This window comes from Necator americanus, chromosome I (genome assembly GCF_031761385.1).
Source record: "Necator americanus strain Aroian chromosome I, whole genome shotgun sequence".
In the NCBI taxonomy this organism is placed as follows: domain Eukaryota; kingdom Metazoa; phylum Nematoda; class Chromadorea; order Rhabditida; family Ancylostomatidae; genus Necator; species Necator americanus.
In genome coordinates, this window is record NC_087371.1 from 19,912,981 (window position 1) to 19,929,206 (window position 16,226).

Sequence of the window (16,226 nt, forward strand, 5' to 3'; positions counted from 1 at the left end):
ACTGCACCGCTACGCTACTGCGCTACGCAACTGCAACGTGCTTCATGCCGTATATATGCATACGTCTTCAGCGTAAGTACATACACTCTTGTATGTATGTTATTTAATTCTGAATGCTGTCTTAGATGTGGCTCATATGTGTGTACACAAACAAGCTCACACACACATATGAGCCACATCCAAGATCTGACCGATTTCACTATATGGTCAGTTAATGACAGCAAAAACGGAATGAAACAGACTAAATTGTGATGTAGTACATAGCAAAATATATGGCATATTTTTTGAGGTGGTTTTTCCAATCTTTTTTAATTTTCGAGTTTTTCACATACATTATTTCTATATAGGTTATAGCAACAAATTCTGCAAAAAAAACAATAAGGTGTACTAGTCTGAAATGCAGTTAATGACAAAAAATATCCCATATTTTCTGAGGTATTTTCTAAACAAGTAATATAGAATTTCTCTGATGACAAAATATGCAACTCTGGTTTCATGCAATAAGCACACCCCTAACTGAAACCTAGTCAGTTTTGCTTGAGTCGTTGAAGCGCGTAGTAGCAATTTTCGCATTGAGTTCTTTTTTCTCCGAAAGCACAAAGAAACTGCACTATATGTTTGCTAAAAGTACATACACTACACGTGCCGAGCACGTGAACCAATTGGTGATACCGTAATCTGTATGTTGATCAAAATCTTTGCGGATATTTTGCATAGCGCGGAGGAGACGCTACGGCGCCGCTGCTGTTAATGCCAACAGATCGTGCACGTGAAAAACATTGTTATTCCATACGTACGGATGTCTTTTTTGTTTTTATTTTCCACTTTTTCATCTGACATTGTTTTGTTCTCTTTTATTTACTTTCTGCTTACTTTCGTTTGCATTTGTGACGTTTAGAATTCTGGAAACATTGTTTCTTTGCCGTACATTTGTTAGCTGGGATGCAGCAGTTAGTTTACACATTTGGGCACGATTAGGTTTGAACATTATGGTACTGATCCACAAAGCGTAATCTTCGCGAGTAGACAGCTAGTCTCGATTCTTATATTTTCTTTAACCATTCATCCATCGAGTTTGCTTTTAAACAGAATAGGAAGCGATTCACAAATATTGATTGAACAAATAAAAAAAAACAGTTGAGCTAATGAAGGACTCACTTGACAGGAATATCACTTAAGTCTTTAGTTCGTCGAGCTTATAGTTCTGCACTATCCTAATCCGAACTCACTTAACCTAATCATTTCCTTCTCTCCTAATGCTTTTGCAAGTAGGGATATTTGCACCTTCTAATGGTTCCAAATGAATTACTCAAACAACAATTTTAAATTCTACTAAATTCTATTTCACCAATTCCTACATACTCTAATGAGTTTATGATTTATGGCATCCACATAAATAGTTTATTCATTTTAGTTTACATCATCTAAAAGTAATATGATCTGTTCTTTTTTCATTCAGAAAAGAGACATTGGAATCGCTGGAATCCCAGAATAAATCAATTTTATGGTTATAAATAGGAGATAATAGTGGTGTAGTGTAGCGGTTAGAGGTTCCGCTTCCTGCACGATCGATCGGAGGTTCGAATTCGCCCTAGTGCTCCTCAAGCCTTTCATTCCTCCGGGGTCGATAAATTGTAACCAGACTTGTCTGGGGGATAAAAACACTGGTTTGACACATCGGCTAGCCCTGGCAAGTCATTGTATAGGCCATTTACACATTCGTGAACCTCAAACGATTCTGAATTGAAGTGATCGTGGGGGCGCATCCCAAGCGGATTGATTAACGCCAGAAACTTTATCCTTTATCCTGTAGCAGTGACCGTCACTTCTTCTCCTTAAAATCACCAGTTTAAAAATATATTAATGTTATTAATACTAATTTGTGTGTAATTTGTGAATATGAAGACGTTTTTGTAAAGACAGCAACGTTGACAACTATAACCTGTCGTAAGGATTTTTATTAAAAGGAATTTCTGCTTCTTTCTGAAATTAATCATTCGAGAATGGGACAGGGGATGTACTTAAGATTTATATTGACTTAGAGTAATTTTTTTTCTCTTTGAATAACGAAGAACTCTTCCGCGTTGCAGGAATCTTACACGTTACGAGAAATGCGATTTTCATTCTTTTTTTAAAATGTACTTATCTTCGAATCTTAATTAAGTTCACTTAGAAATAATGCAGTTGCTCATCATGTGAATTTATTACACTGTGATAAACTCATCCGAAATTCTTGACTGATCCCATTAAAATGAATCCGTCTAGTACCACGAGCGTAACGCAACACCCGACCTCATTCTCATGTCTTTTTACTTGTTAGGACCAGCGTTCGCTATAAGAACAGCACATGAACGCACCGGAAACAGTCCATCTTCTTCTTTGATTTAGAAGAAGGTAGAGAACTTTTTTTAGTCATATTGATGCTATCTGAAGAAGTCTTTCTCTTCCTTTTTATCTCAAGATACCTGACGTTAACTCAGTTACAGTACAAGTATAACAGCAGTATCACAGTTAGAGTAACGACAACTTTTAAAGTGTAAAGGCTTACTATAACCAGGAAATTCAGCCATCTTAGCCTAAAGGCATCACTCCACAAATCTGAGGTGGTACGGATTTGAGATGGACAGTAGATTATGGAGAGGAGGTGATTCCGTCTATTTCTTCCTAATTGTCGTAAAAAATGGCCCGGAAGATACGGCTTCGGGCGTTCTGGCGCACTATTTTCTACATGGAGTTCGACTGGAGCGCGCCAGCCTTGTGCACGCCCCTCATCTCCCGTATACGGATACTCCACCTGAAATCCGTACCACCTCAGATTCGTGGGGTGATGCCTTTAATTAACGGGTCATCATCAAATCGTGTCAAACACTGGTGACTTGAGTGGAACGTAGAGTTCTCTTTTCGCTTTTTTCTTTCTTCTTTGTCTTATTTCTACTGTTATTCTGTATTGATACATGTTTTAGATATCTATACTATACCAAAATTTTCTATATTCTATATCATTCTGATAGCTATTCCACTTTCATCTTATTTTTTATCCACTTACAATTCCTCATTCCTTAACATTTCTCAACAACAACGCAACAACAGGTATCAAAATATAAGCGGCATCACTTCCTCGTGAGTAGCTACCTGTGCATCTATTTTATAAATCAATTTTGGTGTTGAAACAATATTTATCAGTACCTGTAATACACAATGACAAATGTAATGTGCACTTATGTAGTCTAATTACCCCTAATCGCTGATCGATTTAAGTGAGTAACCGAACCCGTGCTCATAACCTCCCACACAAACGTTTTTGTTCTAGGAACTACCACTAAGCTGCTAAATTAGCACTCGCGGAGTTTTTATGTACAATCTTTGGTGCTTATCCACGTGAATTTGCAGATGCTTCACTGATTTCTCTCAGTATGAAGTAGATTTTAGCTTTGCATTAGAGGAATGGAAGTGAAATTTGAAAACAAGCATCTGGGCTCACGACAATCGAATGCGCTACAGTTTGGATTAAAAAAACACCGTGTACCTCACCATTTGAAAGTTTTTTAATCCATATTCATTTGTTTGTTTATCTACTTGGTTGTTTATTTGTCACCTCAATTTCTTTTTTCAACAAGAGTAATGCAATCATCTAAAAATTAAAATAAAAGGTACATACAAAAGCCAATCACGAGTCCATAATTCATAAATACACCACCTTCTTGGTGAAAGCGGTGTCCACACGCATCGAATCTGAATACTGCTCTTTTATTTCTTTAACTTCCCGGTACAAAAGCCCTTTCAGCAACTAATCCAGATTACTTGTAACATTTCATTACTGCGAAATTGCTTGCTATTACTATCGGTGGTCGTAATCCACGTTCCTATGTTAGTTTATAGTACATTTATAATCTATTAGCATTTATTTCCTACTCGACGGAAATGTGAAATACGCACAATCTGAAAAAGAAATCTAAAAACTTTAACAATCTGAAAACGGCGTGCGATTCACGTGGAGTCGGAATTATCCACGGTAGCCATCTCCATCTTGTCAACCTATTTTATCATGTACTAGAACGGTGATTGACACTGATGTGATCGGAAAAAAAATCAGGGTGAAAAGAGACTCATTCGAGAAAAAAATTCTTATTGAAGATAAACATCTATTCCCGGAAATGGAACGAGGAAAACGTGTCAAATTAAAAATCACAACAATGCTAGCGTTGATACAAACTTTTCCCAAAAGACTGTTTTTATTACAGCTTGTAGAGCACAATTACAAATTCCAGAACGCTTTAAAATTTAAAAGATGGAAGGGCTTGACGAGGCAAAGCCTCAGAATTAAACTACTAATACTGAGATTAGTTTAAATCCAAATGAAAATTAAATTAAGTAACAGCAAAAATTAAGCATCATAACCAGGACCAGCTATTAAAAACTAAGCCAAAATTAGGATAGAAATACTAAAAAACCTATCTGGAAGCACAAAAGGAATGAAAATACCGAAGTTATCGAAGTCGAACGAAGAGGGATTCAATGTTTCCATGTGTGTTAGAGAAAACGACCAACGATGGGATCAAGAAATTTATCGACTTCTTAGATCACCTGGATTTTTAAACAGACTCGATTTCAACAGATTTTCTAGATCTAAAGGCAGTCTTTGCATTTTGAGTTATTGAAACTCAGAAAATCTATTGGATATTGTAATCTTTACATTTGTTCATGATCATCAGTGTTAGAGACCCGCAAATTGCTCAACTGTTATCCGCAAATTTGCTTTCTCCAAAAATAAAAAATACGCTGCCCTTGAATGATGCTCTTTTACTGTGAAACATAACGTCAAACCTCAGGATCTCTGTAGAATATCTAGATTCTTCGTAGATTAGTAAACAACCATTGATCAATGGACGTTTTTTCTATCCCCTGTACCACTGGAAAGCTCAATGCTGCAAAAATATATTTATTTTTTTGAAATGTGGGAAAAAATGGACGCAACTTTTGCTTCCCTCAGAACTTGCCCTCTCTACTGTCCAGTCATCGCACCGTTTCAGTCAAACATCATCTCATCACGACGCAAGTCCGTCCCTCTGTTTGGCTTCGGAGAACGTTTGAATTGCAAGAATCCCCAAGAACTCACGTTGTTCACGTGAACTGAGAGTGGAACCGAAAGATTTCCGTTGCGGCGGCGGATAGAATGCCATATAAGACACATCAGATAGGCTCAACTGGAAATATTTGCTGGTACATCGCCAAAAGTTGAGGATGATAAAATTTCGAACAAAGACCGAAAGAAAGGTTTCTAGATGCGAAAAAAACAGTAAAAATCCATTCTTTGTGAAGAATTAAGGTGACTGGAGGGTGTGAGGTCGATGCACCAAATCAGTGTGTTCTTTTCTCTTAGACAAGCCCGATATTTGTCGATTCAGGAAGGATGAAAGTCTTGGACGCCCTAGCTCGGTTTCGTTTCGAAAATGTGCAGCCGAGCCTTTTACGAACTCAATGTTTATCCAAGTGCTATCAAGATTCACACAACTTTGGCGGAATAAATTTTTGGCTGGATCAAAATTTTTCTTAGGAGATGTGGGAGTTCGTTTTTGTAAAAAAAAACAAGTGATTCTATATGTTTTGTAGCATATTTTTCTGAAACCATGAATATTCTTTGGATGTGGCATATTCCATGCTGGTGATGTTGAAACTGTGAAACCTTAGGATCATTAGCAGCTTTGAGACAAAAAAAAACAATTGTGTGAGCAAATCCTGTGAAATCATTGGCAGCGCTATGAGGTTATGGTTGCATTCGCTAAGCTGAGAACTCAGATTTTTGACTTATTTCTTGTTTGGATGTGAATGTTAGGTTCATAGGTCTCTTTCCAACAACCGAGGTGAGCCTTAGAGCACAGCCACATTCAGTCATTGTCCATGACACCAGACAAATAGTAGCAGAACTACCTTTTTTCTTCTTTGCTTATCAAATACAATTTGTAATCCCCAAAGGTGCTCCTAAGAGATGGTAAAACAATGCCATTCTACTTTTTCAAGAAACCCATTGGACTGTCCAGAACACTGTTTTGAACATTTGAAGGGAAGCCCACTCATCTCTAACTAATAATACCATGAACGATACCATATAGAGTTCCTGATAATTTAACTACTTCTGAGAATCGCCACTAATTCCGATATATTATGCATCCACAAAACAAAAAAATTAAAATTTTCAAGAAATTTTCTTCTGAGAAATAATCTAGATGATTGTATCTATATATCATCTCCATTGTAATCTTGTGGCGTTTTAGTAGTGAGATTTATTCCGACGAAGACACATATCTCCATTTTTAATACACCGAATAACGTTTTATAGAACTTAATTTCCTCAATTTGTCTTATTCTTAACTCGAGTGATTGATGTTAGAACTTGACATTAATTTGCATTTTTTGACATTTTTTTTTGAAGTTTCTGAACCATTCACCACAAATATACTAATAGAGGGAGTTCCCCTCTATTGAATTATGTTGGAATTTATTGAAATAGAATTTTCAACCATGCTAGTCCATTGTGCTCGGTCTTGAAAGGTTCTCCGGCGAACCTCTCCATCATGTCTTTTTTTTTCGCTCAGGCTAATCCATCTGTTTGACAAGCACCTTACAAACTGCTTCGGTTGCTACTGTCGTATTTGAGTGAACAGTGGCGAAAAACACTCTCCTTTCGCGAACGACCTCAGCGGTGTGCTTTTCACATGCGCAAAATTGGAGGAGCTGAAGACGATTTTCTCGGTGAAGGAAGACAGTTTTTCGTTGTTTACCTCCTTTTCGAGGCCGTTCAACCTCATTCAAATAAACCAGATTTTATGTGCATGCTCTGCAGCTGGAGAGAAATGTGAGACTTTAGCCGTCTACGGCATTACATCAATTTCGGAAGGTACATATAAAAAATGCCCTAGGACACAGTAAGAAGTTGTTCTGTTGAATAAAACAGCGGTTTTATACAGCTATAAATCGTAGAATTAAATAGAAACACACAAGAGGAGGTGGGAACCAGATTTCACATACAACATGCATTACCAATTTACCATTACCATTTGTACATTTTTTGCATTTCTTCTGTGAAATAGATAGGAGAATTTAAAAAATGAAATAACTCTTTATTTGGAATCCCCAGCGCTTAGGTGCAGAGGGTGAAGCAGTGGTTAATGGATTCCATGGATTGCATGGATTTTGAAGATTGATTCAACCGCGTATGCACATTCACTACTTCTTTGGCATATTGAGAAAATACTCCCGGCAAAATACTTAGTCTTCTTCTAGGTCTCGTTATTGATCTTGCTCAAAAAACTGTGCAGGATAAGTATTCTCACAAGCATGCATTTCTTTCTGTAAATTTCCTGCACATCAGAAGTTTTTCATCGAGAATGAATTGCGCAGTAATCAAACTATTTCCAAAGGAAAACTGCTTAGAATTAGGCTTCTGCGAGAAAAAAGTTTTCGAACAAAATTCAAGTATCTCATCTAACGTCAAATTAACGTTATCTAATTTCATTTCAATTCACAAAATTATGGAAGAAGTTTCCTCGGTGAAACGAAACTAATTCAAATTTTACGCGTAGAAGAGATAAATAATCCTTGTACATACTTTTTGCCTAACTATGCCTACACTGCAGCGGAGCGTGGAAAGAAAGCAAGAAAAATAACGGTAACAAAATCAAATTATCACTGCTCTTTCTGCAAAAAAAAAGTAGCAAGGGATAAGTGAAGAATTCTGCGGAGGTTTTTGATCATTCTTGGATCATTCTTGGAAAAGAAATTTCCATTAGGTCGACATCGATACTTCTTGCAATGGCAGCACATTCCCACCTTCCCTCGAAACCTCCTAAAGGTCAATAATCGAACTATCGCCAAAGTCCATGAAATCCAAGCACAAAAATTTTGAAGGAACGACGACTCTTCACGATAAGGGGTTCATCAAACATTTTTCAGTTATTAGTCGTCTTCCACGAAATTTTTTCTTAGCTTTTCGTCTTGGCAGCTCTCCGCAGAAAATCGTTGAACACTGCTGTCATTATCGCTTATGACTGATTTGCGCCTTTGATCAACGGATTGATTTATCCTTACTTTCGTCTTTTGAAAGCTCTTTACAAGGGCTTAAAAACAGCTGCAAACGTCCGCCATGAAAGAAAAGACGACCCTGTGGTGTCGAAAAACCCCTCTAAACCCTCCGCTTCGACGCGAATTCAAAGTATAAAGATTCATTACAGGACAATTCCTGAGAAGAAGAAGAAATGGAAGAAGATAAGAGTTCATCAAACATTTTCCGAGCGACCACGTGTCAACATCTCTAGTTTTTACTCTTGAAGTTTAAGCTGTCAAAACTGGCGCGGTTTTCACCGCTGTGCAAATATGTACATTACCCAGAAAGCCGTGATTGCTTTCTACCTACTCTACTCTCGAGTTTTCCTTGCTTAGGTAAACGATTCAAGAAACAACTGCCGTCGAACGGCTACTGTTAGCTTTGGAGTGATCAAAATTTCGTTTTGTTCATTTTGAAGGCACCATTACACTGCAGGAAATTTGAATGAACGAGTGAAAATTTGGTTACATAACTCGGTTGAGCTAAGTTTAGTGAAGGTTATGCATAGATTGGAAATGCCAGCAAATCCATCTTAAGAAAATTTGCGCTACTCACAGCTGGGAACATCCATGCACTGGAAGCAGAATCAATATGTAGGAATTTTCAAGAAAGTGGTAGTGCGAAATTTGTAATTTTAACAAGGATCAGCTTTTTCGCACTTTCAGAGGATAACAACTCAAAATTTTTCTGCACGTCACACATTTTTAAAAGCTGTGAAAAGGAAAAAGAAACGTAGGATTTTGGATCTCTCTAGTGGCCTTCAGTGTTCGGAATGTAAGTTGTACGCATTGCAGAGAAATGCACAAAACACCACATGTAAGGTTTCAAATACAACACTCAAAGGAAGAAGGAAGAAGATTTCAAGAGCATTGAAGTCTCAATCACTGGAACAACCTTCACAGTTGCAAAATTGCTAAAATAGAAGACATGTTTATTGTTTTATAGTTTAGAACTTCAGAATGGTTTTGAAAAAGAAGAACTGAAATGGTTCTCTTCGGCACTGCCTAAGATCCACAGTGTGATGCGTATATCGTGAGCATGGATTTTTTGCGAAACATATCGTGTTATTTGCTCATTACTCCATTATCCTCTTTGTCGCCCCCTCCCTACCGTAGCCCCTCGGTATTGAGTTTATGCGCTTTTAACACGCGTAGGCCGAGCGCCCGTCGTACGGGCGTATCCACCATCTGGTTGATAGCGAAGAATGCATTTTCGTTCCCTTAAAGGAAACATCCCGAATTCAAATGCGAAAACTAACTAAGTACATGCTCGTAGCTGGCTTACATGATACTTTTCAATTATGGAACATATCTGTCGTACCCGATATCTGTCCTATGGTGCAGTAGAGGAACAAAGCACCTAGAAATTCTATTACTGTTACCATTAGTACTGCGCTTTCTTGGTGAAATTGGTCTCGTCAAATTCCACTTCCTTACCACGTTGGCACATCTTCCCTCTTCTTAGATACTATTTGCTTTTAAACCGATTAAATTTATGGGTTTCGAATAAACTTTTCCACGTTATGAGAAATCTATTGTCAATATATAAATTCTGAAAGTACTCTTCTCTTGGAGTTTCAATCGATTTTTCAAATTAAAAAATTTATCCACTATTATTTATTTTTCCCAAAATGCGCCTAAAAACTTCAAAATGTTCTTATTTGCTTTTGTAATTAAGTGATATATTCCCCTGGGATCCTCGGGGCTTTGAGCAAAAGCGATGGAAAAATGGCGAGAAGAAAATAACCGACTCATGATCCCGGTGGTGTTACGCCCTCCACCACTACAAAGCATTTAGTTGCGATTTTATACATTTACTGGTAGTCGTTAGGTTGCGTGGATTCTTCATTGTTGAGTCAATCAAAAAAACGAGTCCTTTTTGAACTCAGAGTGAAGAAATTTGAGTGGACCAATGGCAGCACTGCTGCCCCGCCTTTGCTCACTACACAGCGTCCAACTCTGAGTATTTTCAAAAGAAACGATGTGGATCTCAGTCGGTGAGATCTTCAGGATTGGAGCGCGCCTATGTAGCAACATATACCTATTGCTATCAAACTTGCTAAAAAGAAATTGAATTTCTAAACTCTAGCACCTGTTCGAGGAGCTGCTGCCGATCCTTGTGCTATTCGTACATTTCCTGCAACCGCAGCGAAACTGAGGTCCCTCAGCGAAACTGAGGTTCCTCAGCGACCCATCTACGTGCCGTTCTCGAAAGAGGAACGCGGTGAGACGTGCATTTGGCGAGATGGAGCTCGAAAGTGCATGCTTTATGGATCGGGCACGTGTAGTCAACAAAGCTGTTATTTCAACGGAACAGCATCTTTAAAGAGCGAGGCTCCCATCAATCATGTTTCCCTGTCACTTAAGCATCGAGTTTTTCCCTTAGTTTTTAGATCTCCGGCTAACGACTGCGAAGGGAGTAGGCTAATATGGAATTTAGATAACGAAATTTAGGTAACGGTTCAGATTTTTGAAGGTTCTTCGTTTTTGACTATGTCAATTCCAGAAAGTTAGAAAATTTCCTTATCCTATGCAGAGACAGCCTCGGATAAACCTTAATTCTCTGCAGAAAAGCTGAGCATGAGTGGTGTTTTTCCAGAAACAGCTGCAATCCACAGTTCATTTTCAATCGTCACTATCTTTTCCAGGCAGATCAGCCCGCTAACGAGATGGAAAGCGATGGTAGTCAGCTTTTTTTGCTACCCCTCAACACGAAAAAAATGAATGCAGAGGGATTTGACGTCGCTGGTGCGGGCGAAAGTTGAGCACTGGACATTATATTTAATCCGCTATAGTCCGGATTTGAATATATGACCGTGTTGATTCCATAAAGACTATTGATAGGTGATGCAAAAAAATGATTTTTGTTGTTTAATTTTCCCCAGCACCTTTTTAGATAGGCAAATATTAGTCTGCAACCTAAAAAAGAAATTACAAATTACCCACATTGCTGTCGAGGACTTTATCATACGGGGAATTCTAAGTACTTGACGTTGTCTTCTGCCCACAGATTAGTACTTGTTTTTAACGAAGGCTACGTGGTTAACAGGAGAAGCGACATGCAGTGATAAGGTGCCTTTTGGATGCATTGTATAGCACTACGTCAGAAAGCAGAGAATAAAACGCGAGAAGGAAACTAATAAGTAACATAATGGAGAAAGACAGAGGTAATATTAGAGACAAATGACAACTGAGTGCAAGGATCAGCTCCTGCCTGGCGTTTGTTGCTAGATTTCTGTAGGACACTCGCATTTCCTGTTTTGTTCTGCATTTTCTTGCTTCTTTTATCCAATCCTATAGAGCACCTTGAGCACAGAAATAAATAAATAAACAGTGTGAGCAAATAGTAATAAAATAATGATAACGAGTGAATGAAAATATGAATAGTAGAGAGTCCACTTGCCAGTGTTTATGATATGAGGGAGGAGCGCAACGAGGTTTATCCTGGCGCTAGAGGAAGAACACGTGCACTGGGCAGGAGAGCGTGGTGAAGCGTCGCGGTTGCCTGAGTTAACACAGATGCTAGCGATTCTGAGCATTCTTGCCTAAAAACATTGTAAGAACTTAGCAGCAACACGCTTACGAATCAACCATCAAGTGAAGCAAAGAAGCTTCACAAACTCATAGATTTGCTCAATTCCCTTTTCACCAGTGAGGTCTGACTTAGAAGGAAAAATCCAGTAACCTAAACTTTTTTCCGTAGTTATTTGCTATCACAAGCTACTATTTTACTTCTAATTCCCTGTTATTTACCCTCGTACTTCATGCTACATTATTCTATTATTACTTATTACATATTAAATTTATGTTATTGAATTCCTATACGATTGAAGCAACAATCTTTCATTATTGAGAGAGGACAAAATTCCTTTAATTGCCCCAAGTAGTTGTTTTCGATGTGAATGCCCTGCCCAAATGCCGGAAAAAAGGCACGCGAACAGCTCCCGCTGTTGAGTCGACACAATCAGAAATGGATCCACCTCCTGGTGATTCATTGGATCTGTTCTTTCACAAAAATCTTCTTCTCAGGTCCATGTGCTGCCGACTCTGATTTGAAGATTTGGAGAATTGCAGATGTGAAGAGTCCAGAGAATGAGAAATCTGATGTCCCATTTGAATTTTAAGATTTCCAACTGAGCAAAAAAAGTTTACTCCACTGCACATATCTGCATGAATAAAGCTATGCTAATTAAGGATTTTTAGAGGCAGGAAATTAAGGAACGTTCACTAGCGAAATTAAAAGCGAAATTATGGTTTTATGAAAGGGCTCCAGCGATTCTTTTGGGATTGTGATAATCGATTAAATGTTTAGATTCTGTGGAAAACAAATGGAGAAAAACTCGATTCTCTATCAATTCGGACCCAGAACATGTAGTATTTTCTACTTTTATGTCGTTTTTAGAAGAATAGCTAGTTTTCTTACAGTGTTCTTCATTCTTATGGGAGTGTTGGAAATGTTATTCATCAAGGATACTGCACCGAATCTTTGCAGGGAAATATGTTACAATAAAGCAAGATTTTCAACTTTTGTGTGGTGCTTTTGAAGAGTAGTGGAAATCTAAGAAAAGTACGAGAAATGTAAGAAATAACGAGAACTGAAATCCTTGAATCTCTCCAATTTTGCGTCTAACTCTTCTACGATCGCTGTTTCCATTTTTTAAATGTGCTTCGCTGCTACGGTGCCAATCAAACCTCCGATAAATGTGCACCGAACTTGCATGGGAGGATAAAAGCAGTGGTCTGACACATTGGCGCCCACAAGTCCTTGTGCAGGCGTGTTCATAAACCTCAGAAATCATCCGGCGATCTAGATGTTCCGGATTAAAGTCGAACGCGTAGGCGGATCCCCATACGGATTGAACAAACCCGTGCACTTTGTCCTTCATTTATCTCAATGTGCTTCCTAATCCTTGAACAGTCGTAGGCGTTCTCAAGCCAACTAATTAGATAACTCTTCGAACGGCTCCCTTCTTGCGTAAATGTAGGGAGATGGCGACATTGCCGTCATCCGACTAGCGTGAATTCATTAGCGTAACTCATTCAATCCACTTCTCCGAGGAATGCGGAGTCTGAGGATCTATGGTAAGCAACCAACACGCATGTTTAGCGCATAGAACGAACATCGCATGGATCTGAGAACCTCATTATTCGACCCTGAGACATCCATTCATTACGTGCGTCCGCCAAGTGCAAGAACCACCCTTTGCTGATCGTTTTCAAGAAGTCGCAGCACACACAAAAGCTGATTTCTGGGTTTCCCCAGCCGCGAAAACTCTCTGAGCATGGCAAACATTCGAGTACAACGAAGAACTCTGGACAGCTTCACCTTTGGACTCTTGGCTCTTTGCGCCCGCTCGTCTGACAGATGAACAAACTGGCGAACAAACCAGGAAATGCCAATACATCACCAATAGGACTTCAAAAAAAAAACATTTATTCAATTGGCGCTATGAACGCTTAAAAAGGAAACCAGAAAGAAATAATCACGAAACAAAATGTTGAAATCCGGGCGTCACTGCTTCACTTCGAACGTTTTATCGCTTAAGGTGCTTCTCACACACAATCCCTTAAGTTTTAGTAGCGTCGCTTGTTTGTCCATAAGATTAAGCATCTAGCGATTCGAGTGGAGCACAGCAATGCTCGTGGATTCTTCACGTGCGCATACATCCTTATTTTTGTGCAGCATCTGTATACATATCCATTTTATGATCAATCAATAGTAGTCCTATGATCAGTAATTAAGTAATAATGAGCTAGCACGAACAACAATAATAGCGTTTTCTAGAGAAAAAGAGTGGTGAAGAATAAAATCTACCCATTTCTGCTCGAGTCCCCAGATCTGACTTAGGATTTCCTTAGAATCTAACTTCCTTTTCTCGATACTTAAGGATACCATAACCACCCCCAACTTCAAACGGTTCTACTAGTACTTCTTATTAAGAAATCGTTATAGATAAATGCATTCCTGATGAAAACCTTTTAAATGCAACTTATCACGGAATTATTGACGATGTTGGATCTCACCATGTATAGATAGCTGCAGAAGTGTAGATCACGGCTACGAGCGCGTTCACGCTCAACGCCCAATACCAATACTGGAAAATATCTACGTTTGAAAAAGCCTTCTGTCTGAAAACGATGCAACTAATTACGAGTAATAGAATGCTGGCAGAACGCAAATCGTCGATGATAATACGGGTGGGCAAGTTTTGCTGCTTATTTTATTCGCATAGGTGGAAGAAGAGAAGACGAAAGAGTTGCCCGCATTTTGCCGTCTAATAAGTTGCATCGTTGGGGAGACAGGAGCGCACGGAGCTGTGTCACATGCTTGTTCCAGGATTACTAAACGGAATTGAGTGTGACCAGGCTCATACTCGTGAACCACAGCCCCACCTCTGTCTATTCAGTGTCTGTCTATTACGCCAGCATCAGTCTCGTGAAGCGCTGCCTTCATGTAAATCCTGATCACGGCTAATGGTGCCCAGTGCTAAGCCATTAGTAGAGTTTTCTCAGTAAAGCAAAGGGTACGATTAGGGAAAAAGTGCAGCAGAGTGAACGAACGCTACGTGCTTTCTTGAAGGTCGCGTCGTACACAAAACGTTCTTTTCTGAATGGCAGCTGTCCAAATGGCTTTGTTATTTTAGTATTTTAAAAGTATTTATTTTTCTCTTTGGTTCACTGGTTTTCCGTCTTTTATTCGCTCTGATAGTATACCGTGGAAATGTGAGGTCCCAGCACTCTTTCTGCTTCCATTTCGTCCGTTGTTGTGTTTCTTCGATGATTTTTCCTTCCACATTTCTTTTCTGCACAATTACAAGGAAACTTGAGGGGAACTTGTTCCGATCTCTTTCATTTTTTAAATTTGAACTACATTTTCCGCTAACAGTCCACGGTCCAACTGTTTCTTTTCCGAACTAATCATCACATCTTTTTTCGTTCCCTGCTGACTTTTAGTCGAGCGGATGCGTCCTTCTTCATGGTCACATGGCTCCTATCTGTCACTGATACTAAGGACCAAAAAACAGATGCGCTCGTGCATTTCGCGAGCAAGGTGATAATTTGATTGAGAACGTATTTCGTTTGAAAACATTTCCATCTTCGGAGATGATCGGGACATCATACTCTACGCAAATGGGGTTGGTGATGCAATTCGAAAAATTGGTTTTTATAAACCAGGAAGTGCGTTGTAAAAAGAAACATAGCAGTGAAATGTCGTTAGAAAACGTCCATGAGGATTTAGTCCGGAGACATCGTTCCCATCTCCACTTCTTACGTGAAAATGAGTTTTTCAAAGGGAGTTGGACAGATTGATCCGTAGAATCCTTGACTCCCCAAAAATGTCTGGTTTTTTTTTCTTCTCGTTATTGAGAAAAAGTAAAAAGCAAAAGTAGTACAACAAACAAGTGTACAGTATTATGCCTTCCATCTACCCATTATCAAAACAGTATTACTATATACAGTAAGTAATAGGAATCAGAGAAAGGAGGTCAAAGTATGCATCGACCCTTGGGTTTCACTCCAGGACCCAACCGCCGGTCAATAGCAACTCCAAAGGAGCGGAGTGGGAGGGACGTGCTGCAGTTTTGCGCATAGCCATTTCTGCCCGTTCACACTCTTAATTCTCTGCTCTCATAGCAGAACCACCAAGTTTCTTTACAGTAGGTAATTTGATTAATGTGTTGCAATGTAAAATATGTAAACCAGCTTAGACCCTTGCAGTTGTGGACTTCAGAAATTCGTATCCGGCTTCTCCGGATCAGTAAACGGCATCATCTGAGCATTTTGCATTTAACACTACGAATCTGCTGCTGCTTTTGTCCACAGAGAAATCTTCATTCGTCTTTCTTTTCCTGAATCGATAGGGTTGCTCCTCCACACATTACCCCTCCATTTCTATTTTTCATGATATTTTCTTCTCTTTCTCTAATCCCACTACTTGATCCATGTTTATTTTTGTCATTCCTCCATTCCCTCTTTCTCCAATTATATGACTAATTTACATTTGAGACTTTTTTGTATTGCCTTATTTGTCGCACTCTTACCGGTGCCTTTGATTTTCTGTCGGAGACTCATAAGCTGATTTTTCTCCGGGATAAATGATCCGTCGTCGTTGTTGAAAACTAAGT

General features: G+C 38.9%; 1 protein-coding gene across 2 annotated transcripts; it reads right to left on the reverse strand.

Moving 5' to 3' along the window:
- Positions 1-11,236: 11,236 nt before the first annotated feature.
- Positions 11,237-14,896, reverse strand: RB195_006275 (uncharacterized protein; the record flags this gene model as incomplete). Of its 2 annotated transcripts, XM_064179280.1 has the most annotated exons (5): positions 11,237-11,394; positions 11,504-11,645; positions 14,125-14,195; positions 14,253-14,315; positions 14,815-14,896. In XM_064179280.1, 5 exons carry the CDS (start codon positions 14,894-14,896, stop codon positions 11,237-11,239), a joined length of 516 nt encoding a protein of 171 aa, XP_064036244.1. The 2 variants fall into 2 exon arrangements, with proteins under 2 accessions (XP_064036244.1, XP_064036245.1); XM_064179279.1 differs by lacking the exons at positions 14,125-14,195; positions 14,253-14,315; positions 14,815-14,896 and having other exon boundaries at positions 11,504-11,639.
- Positions 14,897-16,226: the final 1,330 nt, after the last annotated feature.